Here is a 10,518-nt window from a genome sequence, read left to right as displayed (position 1 = left end):
TCCACCGCTCCCTGTGGTCTCCGGGCACAGGGAAAGCAGGGCAGGGCCCAGTCACTATAAGCTGCTGCCCGGCTCATCACGCCAAATGGACCTAACTTCCGGTGCAAAGATATGGGCCACCCGGCTGGCTTAGTCGGTAGTGTGTGGGACTCTCGATCTTGGGGGTATAAGCTCAGGCCCCACCATGGGTGCAGAGATTACTTAAGCATAAGATCTCTGGGGCATCTGGGTGGCTCAGTCGGTTAAGTGTCTGCCTTCGGCTCAGGTCATGATCTCCAGGTTCTGGGATCGAGTCCCACATCAGGCTCCCTGCTCAGCCAGGAGTCTGCTTCTCCCTCTGCCCAACCCCCACTCATACTGGATCACTCACACTCCCTCTCTCAAATAAATAAATATTTTAAAAATAAAAATTTTTAAAAAGTACTTTAAAAATAAATAAATAAAAGATACAAAATACAGGTTTCCCAGTGCTAAAACACGCCTTCTGCAAGAGCTATAAGTGTCTACATAATTCAGTGACAGACCCCAGTGCACAGAAGGGCAGAATGTGGGCAGTCTCTGGACACCTGGGTAACCAAGAAGTTTGCGGGACTGGACAGAACTATCGTCTTTGAGGGGGGGTTTTCATGAAAGAGAAGCAAGCATTCAATTCCACTCAACCCCCAGCAGAGGCGTGCTTGTGGGTCGGAGCCAGGCTCCAGGGCCCAGATCAGACTCAGCCACATATGACTGCACGCTCCCTCCCCACCTACTTCTCCACTCCTCTCCTGTGCCTACCAGCTCTTCCCAACCTCTTCACCCAGCCCAGCAAGGGTTCCCATGGCTCCCATGCTCAGCCCAGAACCCTGGGATGGGTCTGAGCTCTGTCTGTGCTCAGGGCCACTCTGGCTGTGCCAGGCATTGGGCCTTTTCTGAGCCTCAGCTGGGAGCCCTGACTAGTCAAACTACAATGAGCAAAAATTTTAATGCAAAAATAAATTAAATAAATAATCAACGTTCCTCAGAAAATAACAGGGGGAAAAATCTAGTGAGGGAGGCAGTGACATGCATATCTTCTCGTGGGCTCCCAAAGAAAAAGTTACACTGAATTTCAGAACATTCACTCCAATCAGCAAACTGTCCCATGGCGAGCTCCCTGCTCTGGGATCTGGGCTGGAGGGTCAATGCTGGTCAGAGCACCACCCAGCCACCAGTGTGCAGGTGCTCCTGGGCTGGTGGGACTCCGTGGACGAGGCCAGCTAACTCTCCAGCCAGCCCCAGAATGGCCAGCGGTGACATGGGACAGCCCTGTCTGCAGATGGCATACCAGCAACCCCACAGCTAAGTCCCCTGCAGAAAGTAGTCTGAACTCTGAAATTTCAAAGAACAAAGGACCACAATTTATGCTTTAAATATCTTTTGGCAGTAATCTTATTTACACTGATACAGAATCATTTTACATTCTTAGATCAGACAGTAATAGATACTTTATTTTAGTAAATTATGAAGGAAAACAAAAAGGAAACTATTCATAAGTTTTCTCCATTAGCCTGTCTTACCACAGTAGGAGGATCTGGAAACACATGGAGCCCGAATATCCTACAAGCCAAGGCTGAGGGACAGTGTGTTTTGCTCTGGCTGGACGGTGAAACCTTCAATTGCTCAGACTGTGCTTTCCTTTTCTGAACAAACATTTCTACAGAAGATGATGACTCTCAGCATTGAATAATTTATACATACTTCTGAAAACAGATGTCAACAGTGTGAGTGATGAGATCCAAGCCCCTGGCAGCCAGAGGGTCCAGGGCTCTGGGATAACAGGCCCATTAGCCTGCTGGGCCCAGGCTGCAGCTGTGACCACCTTTGGTCCAGCAGAAGGGCAGGAGCCCCACTCGACGCCCGGCTTAGAACAACAAAACTCAACAGTTGGGGACGAAAGGCCACCCCACATGGGATGGAAGGAAGGACTCTCCGTCCTAATAAAGATCACAGCCCACATGGTCAGGAATGGCATGTCCAGGGATGCCCTTGGTATGCGCCTCCCCAGGCCCCAAAGTGCCCACATTCCAGCTGCTTGGGATCTTTGGGAATTAAAACTCACTCCAGGAAGAGAATAGGACGTCCCTGCTGAAGAGTGGATGATGTACGTGGTGGGGCATGCAGGCCCCAGGTTCCTCAGAAAGACAACCTGGTAGAAAAGACTCGTTCCAGAACTTCCCGGAGATTTGCTGAGAGGGAAATTAATCACTTCATGACTCGGTGCAGCTTAAGGCTTCATTTTTAAGCTGTAAGCATAGCCTTTAATTCTTTAACTAATATCTCCACATTTGATTCCAAATTAGAGTTTTAGCTCTGCAAAAAGTGTCCAGTTGTTTTATTCCGCCTGAGCCAGAAGAGGCCACGTCACCTACCCATGGACAGGAAAGTTCTACCATCCCTTATGTGTGCCACACCTTACTGCTCACAGGTTGTCCCCTGTGACTGTTCCATGGAGACATGTGTTGTCACATGATTTTGCTGTTGCCAAGGCGGCCCAGGGCCTCTGTGGGCAGGGGCTCAGTGCTGTTGTTCTGGAATCCTTCCGGTGCCCTGGCCATGAGGAGGGGCAGCTGCTCCCGGCCTAGTTTCCAGTGGACCGTTTTCCTAAGCCAAGACACAAATGGTTACGTTTCACCAGCATCCCAGGAGGATGACACCCTGTGGGTGGGCTTCTGTCATCCTTGGGAGGGAGCTGCACCAGGAGTCCCAGCCACCAGGGACCAGAACAAGTAAAAAGCAAGTCCTGAGACATCACAGTGAACAAGCGTGACTCCTGGCAGCCCCCTGAGGTTTACGTGGCCCTGAGCCTCCCAGGCAGGGTGGGCGCTGAGTTAGGAGGCTGGGGAGATCTGAGGTCTAGGCCTGGCTCTGCTGTGACTCGCCCCCTGTGACCGTGGGTAGCCTGGTTCCCACTATTGTGGGACCCAGGCCCCCAAAAGCTGGTGGAAGGAGGGCTGTGAGGCAGCCCCCAGTACAACCTCTCCAGGAAGTGGACATGGCAGAGTCCGGCTGGGGTGGTCTGGTGCAGCCTGGCGGTGCTGGCTGAGGCTGCCTTCTAGCCCTGATGCCAGCATCTGCACAGACTGGGAGCCCTGGTTCTGATGAGCACCAGATACACCACACCTAGATCGGCACCTCTTCCAAGGCTGGGAGTAGGGGGCAGGGTATGACACTGGTTAAAGCGAGGGAAAACAGGGGTTAGTTCACAGGGAAACAAAGGGGAAGAAACCTCAGGGTTTTCCTACCTCGGCTGGGTATCAGTAGGTAAACATTTTCTTAAGTTTGGAAAGGAATCCCTCCTTGTCCTCCCCAGCCTCAGGCCTAGCCTTGCCTCCTGTGGAGCTATCCATGGTCCTGCCACCTGGGCACAAACAGCAGAAAGAACTGGGGTCAAGGGCGCCACTTCCAGGAGTCCCATCCCTGGCCCCGCCTACCCACACCTGACCGCCTGGTGGCTAGGCACTCAAGAAGCCACCAACCATCATCTTGAGAGCCTCGCCTGTCAGATGACTGAAGCAAACCGGCCACCCGGTGCTTCAGTGTATCCCAACTGCTCCTCAGTCACTGGCCCACAACAGGGAAACAAGACAGAAAGGGACAATGACCAGCTATCTTCATTGTAACAACTGTCACAACTGCCAAGTGCCATGCCTTCCAGGCCAGGACACACAGATTTCACAGGAGCTCATTTAATCCTTTACAAGAGGGGCACCTGGGTTGCTCAGTGGGTTGAGGCCTCTGCCTTCAGCTCAGGTCATGATCCCAGGGTCCTGGGATCGAGTCCCGCATCGGGCTCTCTGCTCGGCGGGGAGCCTGCTTCCTCCTCTCTCTCTGCCTGCCTCTCTGCCTACTTGTGATCTCTGTCAATAAATAAATAAAATCTTAAAAAAAAAAATCCTTTACAAGAAAATTCCACAGATTAAAAAAATTAAAAACACAAAACATGAATACACAGAGAGATGAGGCAGTTTGCTCAAGGTCACAGAGCTGGTAGGTGGGAAGGAGAATGGAGTTCAAACCCAAGCAGTCGGGTCCAGGACCCAGCCCTTAAAAACCTTGCCAGTGACCCTTGGAAGGTGAAGAACACGTGCCACTACCAACCAAGCAGTTTCCACGCTCCATACATGTGCATCTAATGTCTCCAGGACACTCAGGGAGGGGACTCGATGCCTCGTGGAATCCCACAACATGTGCAGTTCTTTTGACCTGTAATGATGGCAGTGGGGGACCCGGTATGTCACTGGACAAACTCCCTATCAAAAGCATCTAAGCCAGGGGCGCCTGGGTGGCTCAGTGGGTTAAAGCCTCTGCCTTCGGCTCAGGTCACAGTCCCGGGATTTTGGGATTGAGCCCCGCATCGGGCTCTCTGCTCAGCGAGGAGCCTGCTTCTTCTCTCTGCCTACTTGTGATCTCTGTTGTCAAATAAATAAATAATTTTAAAAACCTTTAAAAAGATGAATGAATTAATTAATTAAAAATAAAAATAAAAATAAAAGCATCTAAGCCAGATGCTCCAGACAAGGGGAAGCTGCTGTTTCTCCAGAGCCCAGGCAGAGGCTACAGAGATCAAGGCTACTGCATAAGCTCGTCCTTTTCAAGATCTGCCAGCCAGTAGGCAGGTAGGGCATGAGTCTGCCATGAGCTAGATGATGCATTTTAAACTGTAGGGCACGTCATCGATGTGCTAGGACGGATATGCTAAGTACACTGTGTGGCACGGGAAGAAATGGTCATGGTCCCCAAGGTCTCAGTCAGGTTACCAGGCCCCAAGCAGGGGTGGGTAGAGTCATCCTAGGGTTCACCCCTCTGGGTAGTCCCATGTACCTGGCATGCTCCCAGAGTGCAGAAAGAGAGCAGTGGCCCCAAACAAGGATGTGCTAACCAAGGTCTGAGCGATCACCAAAGCCAAGGTGGCCAGGACTCCCAGAGTTCCCCACGGAGGACCTGGGCACTGAACAATCACCACAGCAGAGGTGCCACTGCCACAGATGACAAGGCCATGTTTGCCTTCCCATAGTCCCTCCCTCACGTCCCCATTCTTATATAAAGGCAAAGACCCTCCTAACACAAAGCAACACACAACTCAGAAATTTCCCATCACTCCTGGGTCTCCTCAGACACAGGAGAGCAAGACTACTGAATTTCGTAGTGTTCTTGTTATGGGGACGACAAATCTTTGTGTGTGGGCACGTGTTGCTATGAGTTAGAGCTGGTAGAGCTTTTAATATGTGCCAAGTATCATGTTACACACTTTCCCTACTTGATCTCATTTGATCATATAAAGACCCCATGAAGTAGGTGCTATTATCGTTCCCAGAAGGGGAAGTGATTTGCCTAATCACTTTTTCCAATTTCCAGCCAATTACAGCAGACCAGGGCCATGCATCAGCGGACATCAGAACCCAAACTGTTAGCTACCAGTCGTGACAGCGCACAGAAACACTCGAATTGCTGTCATCCTCTTCCCCCAACTCTGCTGTCATCACCTGGAAGGCGGGGAGCAATTATGCCCCATGGCAACAGGCATTTGAGGCATGGTGGCCAAAGTCCCCAGAACAAGCATCTAGTGAACTGGTTAATGATTCACAATAAAAAAATAAATAAAATAACAAAACACAGACACAAGCCCAGAAATTCTCACCCCCTACCACCAGGAATACCGTCTCATCTATTTTTTTTTTTTTTAAGGTTTTTTTGATTTAATAGAGAGCAAGCACGTGCACAAGTGAGTGCACACAAGCAGGGGGAGCTAGGGAGCCCGACGTGGGGCTTGATCCCAGGCTCCCAAGATCATGACTTGAGTTGAAAGCAGACGTTTAACCGACCAGCGACCCAGATCCCTCATCTCTGTTTTATTTTTTCATTTTTATTTATTTTTATTTATTTTTGAAGATTTTATTTGTTTGACAGAGACACAGCAAGAGAGAGAACACAAGCAGGGGCAGTGGGAGAGAGAGAAGCAGGCTTCCTGCCGAGCAGGCTCATCCCAGGACCCCAGGATCACAACCTGAGCTGAAGGCAGATGCCTAATGACCGAGCCACCCAGGCGCCCCTCTCATCTCTACTTTAAATTTGGATAAAAGGACTACAGTTTCCTTCAGGAACAAGGTTTACTGGCAGGGGCATCAAAGGATGTAAGCACCAAATTTAAAACTCTGAACCAAATGTCAGGAATAAACTATGCACATAGATGACCAAGTCTATAAACACAGGGGCAGGGGGATGTACGTGTCCTTACAGGATATCCTGGACATTCAGGTGCCTGCTGATCTCAGGACAGGACACAAACAAGGGCACTTGGCTCCAAAGCTTCTGTAAACACAGCCAGTACGTGACTCCTGACATTAGAAGAGGAAATGCCCATGCTGGAAGCCCACTCCAGCCAAACGGGCATTACACAAGCACCTCTAGTTTATACCTTCAGAAGGGCTGCCCAGTCAGTCTAACAGAGGTCCATGCCGAAGCCACAGGTCTCCTCTCTCCCCAGATCGGCTTACATTCCCATCCCTCGAACATCTCCCAGCCAATGGTTAGGAAAAGTGAATTCAAAGGAATTCAAATAAACGCAGCCAACATTTACTGAGTGGCCTTGTGCCAGGCGCTATGCAAGGTGCTGGGGGAGACAGAGAACATGCCAGCTTCCTACAGGCAGGGATTCCAGGTCAGGACTGCTTGATGGCTATTCATAAGGTGAGGCCAGGGGAAGAGTAACACTTAATGCTCATCCCATGAATATGTGCCACACTTTTGGGCCAAATTTTTTCTCTACATGCACAAAGTCCTAGTGTTATGAGGAAGGTCTGGCACATATCTGGGGTTCAACACTTGCCACCTTCTCCCACCATCTGCAGCTGGCTGAAGGCAGGGACCCTGTCACCGCACATTATTTCTTAACACACAACAAATGCTAAACAAATGTTAAGTCTGAAGAAACAGAAGCCAACAGGACTCCAGGACCTGATTTCTAAGGACTGGGTCACCCTACAGGTGGACGTGCAGGTCTACAGTCACAGCCTGACTCCCTGAACCGTCTACACACAAAGGCTGAGCCCACAAGAAGTCCTCTCATTCCATTAAAACGTCTTTCCTTCATCATCTTCCTGCCTCCAGCCTGTGTAAAGGTCAACACTGTCAACTATGTCATCAGAGAAGAGAAACAGCAGGTGGGATACAAGCTCTGAAATTGGTTTCTACACTTATAGTTAAACGTGTATATGGGTGTTGTCACCAAGAATTAACAATGACCCAGAAACACAAACAATGAGCCATGCTGTCTTTAACTCAGAAAGTCATCAGAGCGCCCCGATTCCCTGTCTTGTTGCTTAGCCCTGAGTCCTGAGAGTCCCTAAGCACACCACATCTTTCTGGACTTTCTGGTTCACAGACTGGGGAAGAAGTTAGGCTTGGCCATTAAGGCTTTCACCAGCTACATCAGGGACCAAAAATAAGCAAGAGAGACTAAATCCCCCCAAAACTTTAGGTCAGTTTCCTATGTAATTGTGTCTATCCCAAATGCCTTCTGGGTGCCCCTTCCCTAACAAAAGCAAAGACACCCCAAAATCAGTCTGTATCTGTGATGACTCTCGGCAGTCTCCAAGGACACCCTGACTCCTGGGTACTTGCAGGCCATTAAACAAGTGATCGGAGGGACGCCTAGGGGGCTCAGTCAGTTGAGCATCTGCCTCTGGCTCGGGTCATGACCCCGGCACCCTGGGATCGAGTCCCATATTGCATTCCCTGATCAGGAGGGAGCCTGTTTTTCCCTCTCCCTCTGCTGCTGCTCCCTCTGCTTGTGCTGTCAGATAAGTAAATTAAATCTTAAAAACAAAAAAAAGGTGATCTGAGTACACCTTATCTCATGAAACAATTATATCGGAACACAACTGCTTCTAGTACAGCTCAGTTACGTTTTGTTAAAACTTGAAATGAGAGATTCAGACTCTACTTAAATAAATGTGACCCACTGCTAGTGAAGTTGTCAGGAAATGGGAATTGTATGTAGTGTCATATTTTCACACGAAGACTACACAAGTAACACTCTTCACAGTATAGTAAAGTTGAACCACATCCGGGCAGCAGACTGACAATGTGCTCTTTGAAGTTAATTCCAAGACTCTTAAATGCTATTTAAAAAGTTACGTCAACAAAATCTTAAAAAAAAAAAAAAAAAAAAAATCTTAAAAAAAAAAGGGGGTAGGCGCCTGGGTGGCTCAGTGGATTAAAGCCTCTGACTTTGGCTCAGGTCATGATCTCAGCGTCCTGGGATCGAGCCCCACATCGGGCTCTCTGCTCAGCAGGGAGCCTGCTTTCCTCTCTCTCTGCCTGCCTCTCTGCCTACTTGTGATCTCTGTCTGTCAAATAAATAAATAAAATCTTTAAAAAACAAAACAAAACCAAAACCACCAGGTTTAAAAAAAAGGAACTTTTTATAAAAACACCGACATTCTAATACAGTGAACAAGGCCTACCTACGTCACCACGTGGGCTCACTCAGGCAGATGTCAAGCTCCCCGTAGGTGGGGAGAGGAGGAAAGCTAGGGTGTTTGCAGAGCAAGACTCCCATGCTAGGTGATTGGGATGGCTTGAGGAGCACAACCAGCATTACACGGAAGAGCTACTCTCCCTTCTCTTTACTTCAAGGGATGTAAAAAGAATATAAAAGTCCAGGCACCAAACCATTCCATCTGGTCAGGCTACAGAGAGGATTTGTGGTGGCTGCTTCTGCGCAGAGGACTCGGTCCCCTGGACTCCATGCACAGCTCAACAAAGTCCATGCAGAGCCGTTGCCACTGGAACTGCCACCCCTGGGCTCCCAGGCCAAGTCCTTCAGCTCACTGGGAACTCCCATTACCTGCTCCAGGGGACCATTCAGGCTCTGAGGACATGGGCAGGGGCGTCCAGGACCCAGACAAAAACACAACGAGGCAACAAGGAGGAAGCATGCGTGGCTGAAGCCAGAGCACCCACACGGCCTGTCCCCGTCCAAACAGGCGCCCCATCAGCAGAGCCCCAGCCTTCCTCTGCAGCGCGCCCCCACCTCCCACGGGAAGAGGTGCCACGGCCACAGTGTCCATCACCAGAGCTCCTGTCTGCCGGCATTTCAGTGTCAGATCACTCATATGTACATACACCACACAGACAGCAGGACACCGGAGCCTCCGGGTACGTGAGGCATCTGCTCGTGGCCATACGAGTTCAGAGTCAGACCTGCTGTGCTCACACAGACCTGCAGCCACATGACCGGCTTTTTTACTGAGGTCTCAGTGAACCGTTCGGGGTCCATCTTCTCCTTCAGCTGCTACAAGGAGTGTCACGTAGGGTTGTGCCCAAGTCACAAGGCAAGTGGCAGAACCACGGATAGAACTCAGAAAAGCAGCTCTCAGAGATGCACAGTTGCTCTCTGGCAGGAGGCGTGCTGACCTCCTGACCTCAGTGCACATAGGCCATGTTAGGGCGGCCCTATTGGGAGCACGGCTGGCACTCAGCTCTTCCTAGCTCGCAGGTACCCTCTTTCTACCGTGCTTCCGCAAGCGAAAACCCCAACATGCTTCTGATCCGTGCATCCTCCAACGACTGAGAGGACTTCCACACGTCGCCATGCTGCCTTACCTGTGCTGGTGTTGGTGACGCCGTTCACTGTCCCCTCCACGTCAGTCTCGTCCTCAGCGTAGCTCAGGATCAGGCTGTGCTGCCGGCTTGTCAGTCTCCTGCAGACCAGACACAGTGGAGTGTTTCCCCTGGGCAGCCCTTTAAATGACGGTCTGGGCCAGTTCCCATGTCAGCATGTGGGGAACGTGGGGCCCCCAACCTAGGCAGGGGCACACACCCTGAACCTGAGAGCCACACCCTCACAGATTTAATCAAGAAAATGGAAACTACCACGCTCACCATGGCGAGCACCCCATCAGCTATCGAACTATCCAATCGCTGTTGTACACCTGAAAACTAACATAATGTTAAGGAAGAAAATCTCCTAAAATACCGTAAACCGTTTTTAAACAGCGGACAATACCAAATAGTTTACTTACAAGGTGCAGGGGGTGGGGTGGGGGGAGGGTCTTACAATCTTCTCACATAGGAAGTTAACTAACTAAAAGGAGTGCTGGAGAGCCGGTCTTCCCCAGAGGGGTGGGACGCCACAGCACTGTGCCCGGCCCTCCTCCCAGAGGACACAGATGTCAGCACCATGATCCAGTTACAGATCTGCCTCTCCCAGCAGACCCCCAGTACCCTGAGAGCAGTAATAATAAAATCAACAGTAGCTACAGCCACGTCTGCCCGATGTATACTCAATTTTCCAGCAGCTAAGGAGGTCAACTTTTTTTTTTTATTATGCCCACTTTGCTAGGGGGGGACCCAGGGCCGGACACAGCTGACTAGAGGGAGGAAGAAGCCCCAGCCTGAAGCCTCAGTGCTCACAGCAGCAGACAGCAGGCCCAGGCCGGGGCTCAGCACAGGGCCCGGCCGGGAAAAAGCCCTCAACCCGCCCCTGCTGGATGG

General features: G+C 50.5%; 1 protein-coding gene across 2 annotated transcripts in view; it reads right to left on the bottom strand.

Annotated features, from left to right (window-relative positions):
* Nucleotides 1–1,379: 1,379 nt before the first annotated feature.
* DNAJA3 (DnaJ heat shock protein family (Hsp40) member A3) overlaps nucleotides 1,380–10,518 on the bottom strand; it is a 29,967-nt gene continuing 20,828 nt past the window's right edge. The window contains exons 10-12 of one of the 2 annotated variants that reach the window (XM_047713412.1): nucleotides 9,628–9,725; nucleotides 3,264–3,379; nucleotides 1,380–2,622 (exon numbers count right to left, since the gene is read on the bottom strand). In XM_047713412.1, coding sequence (XP_047569368.1) covers nucleotides 3,276–3,379; nucleotides 9,628–9,725 — 202 coding nt within the window. In that variant the 3' untranslated portion in view covers nucleotides 1,380–2,622; nucleotides 3,264–3,275. The remainder of the gene's footprint in view (nucleotides 2,623–3,263; nucleotides 3,380–9,627; nucleotides 9,726–10,518) is intronic. The other variant, XM_047713413.1, reaches the window with a different exon arrangement.

Source organism: Lutra lutra, chromosome 18 (assembly GCF_902655055.1).
Source record: "Lutra lutra chromosome 18, mLutLut1.2, whole genome shotgun sequence".
Taxonomy (NCBI): Eukaryota; Metazoa; Chordata; class Mammalia; order Carnivora; family Mustelidae; genus Lutra; species Lutra lutra.
Note: the sequence above shows the minus strand (reverse complement) of the source record. Positions and strands in the feature narration are given on the sequence as shown.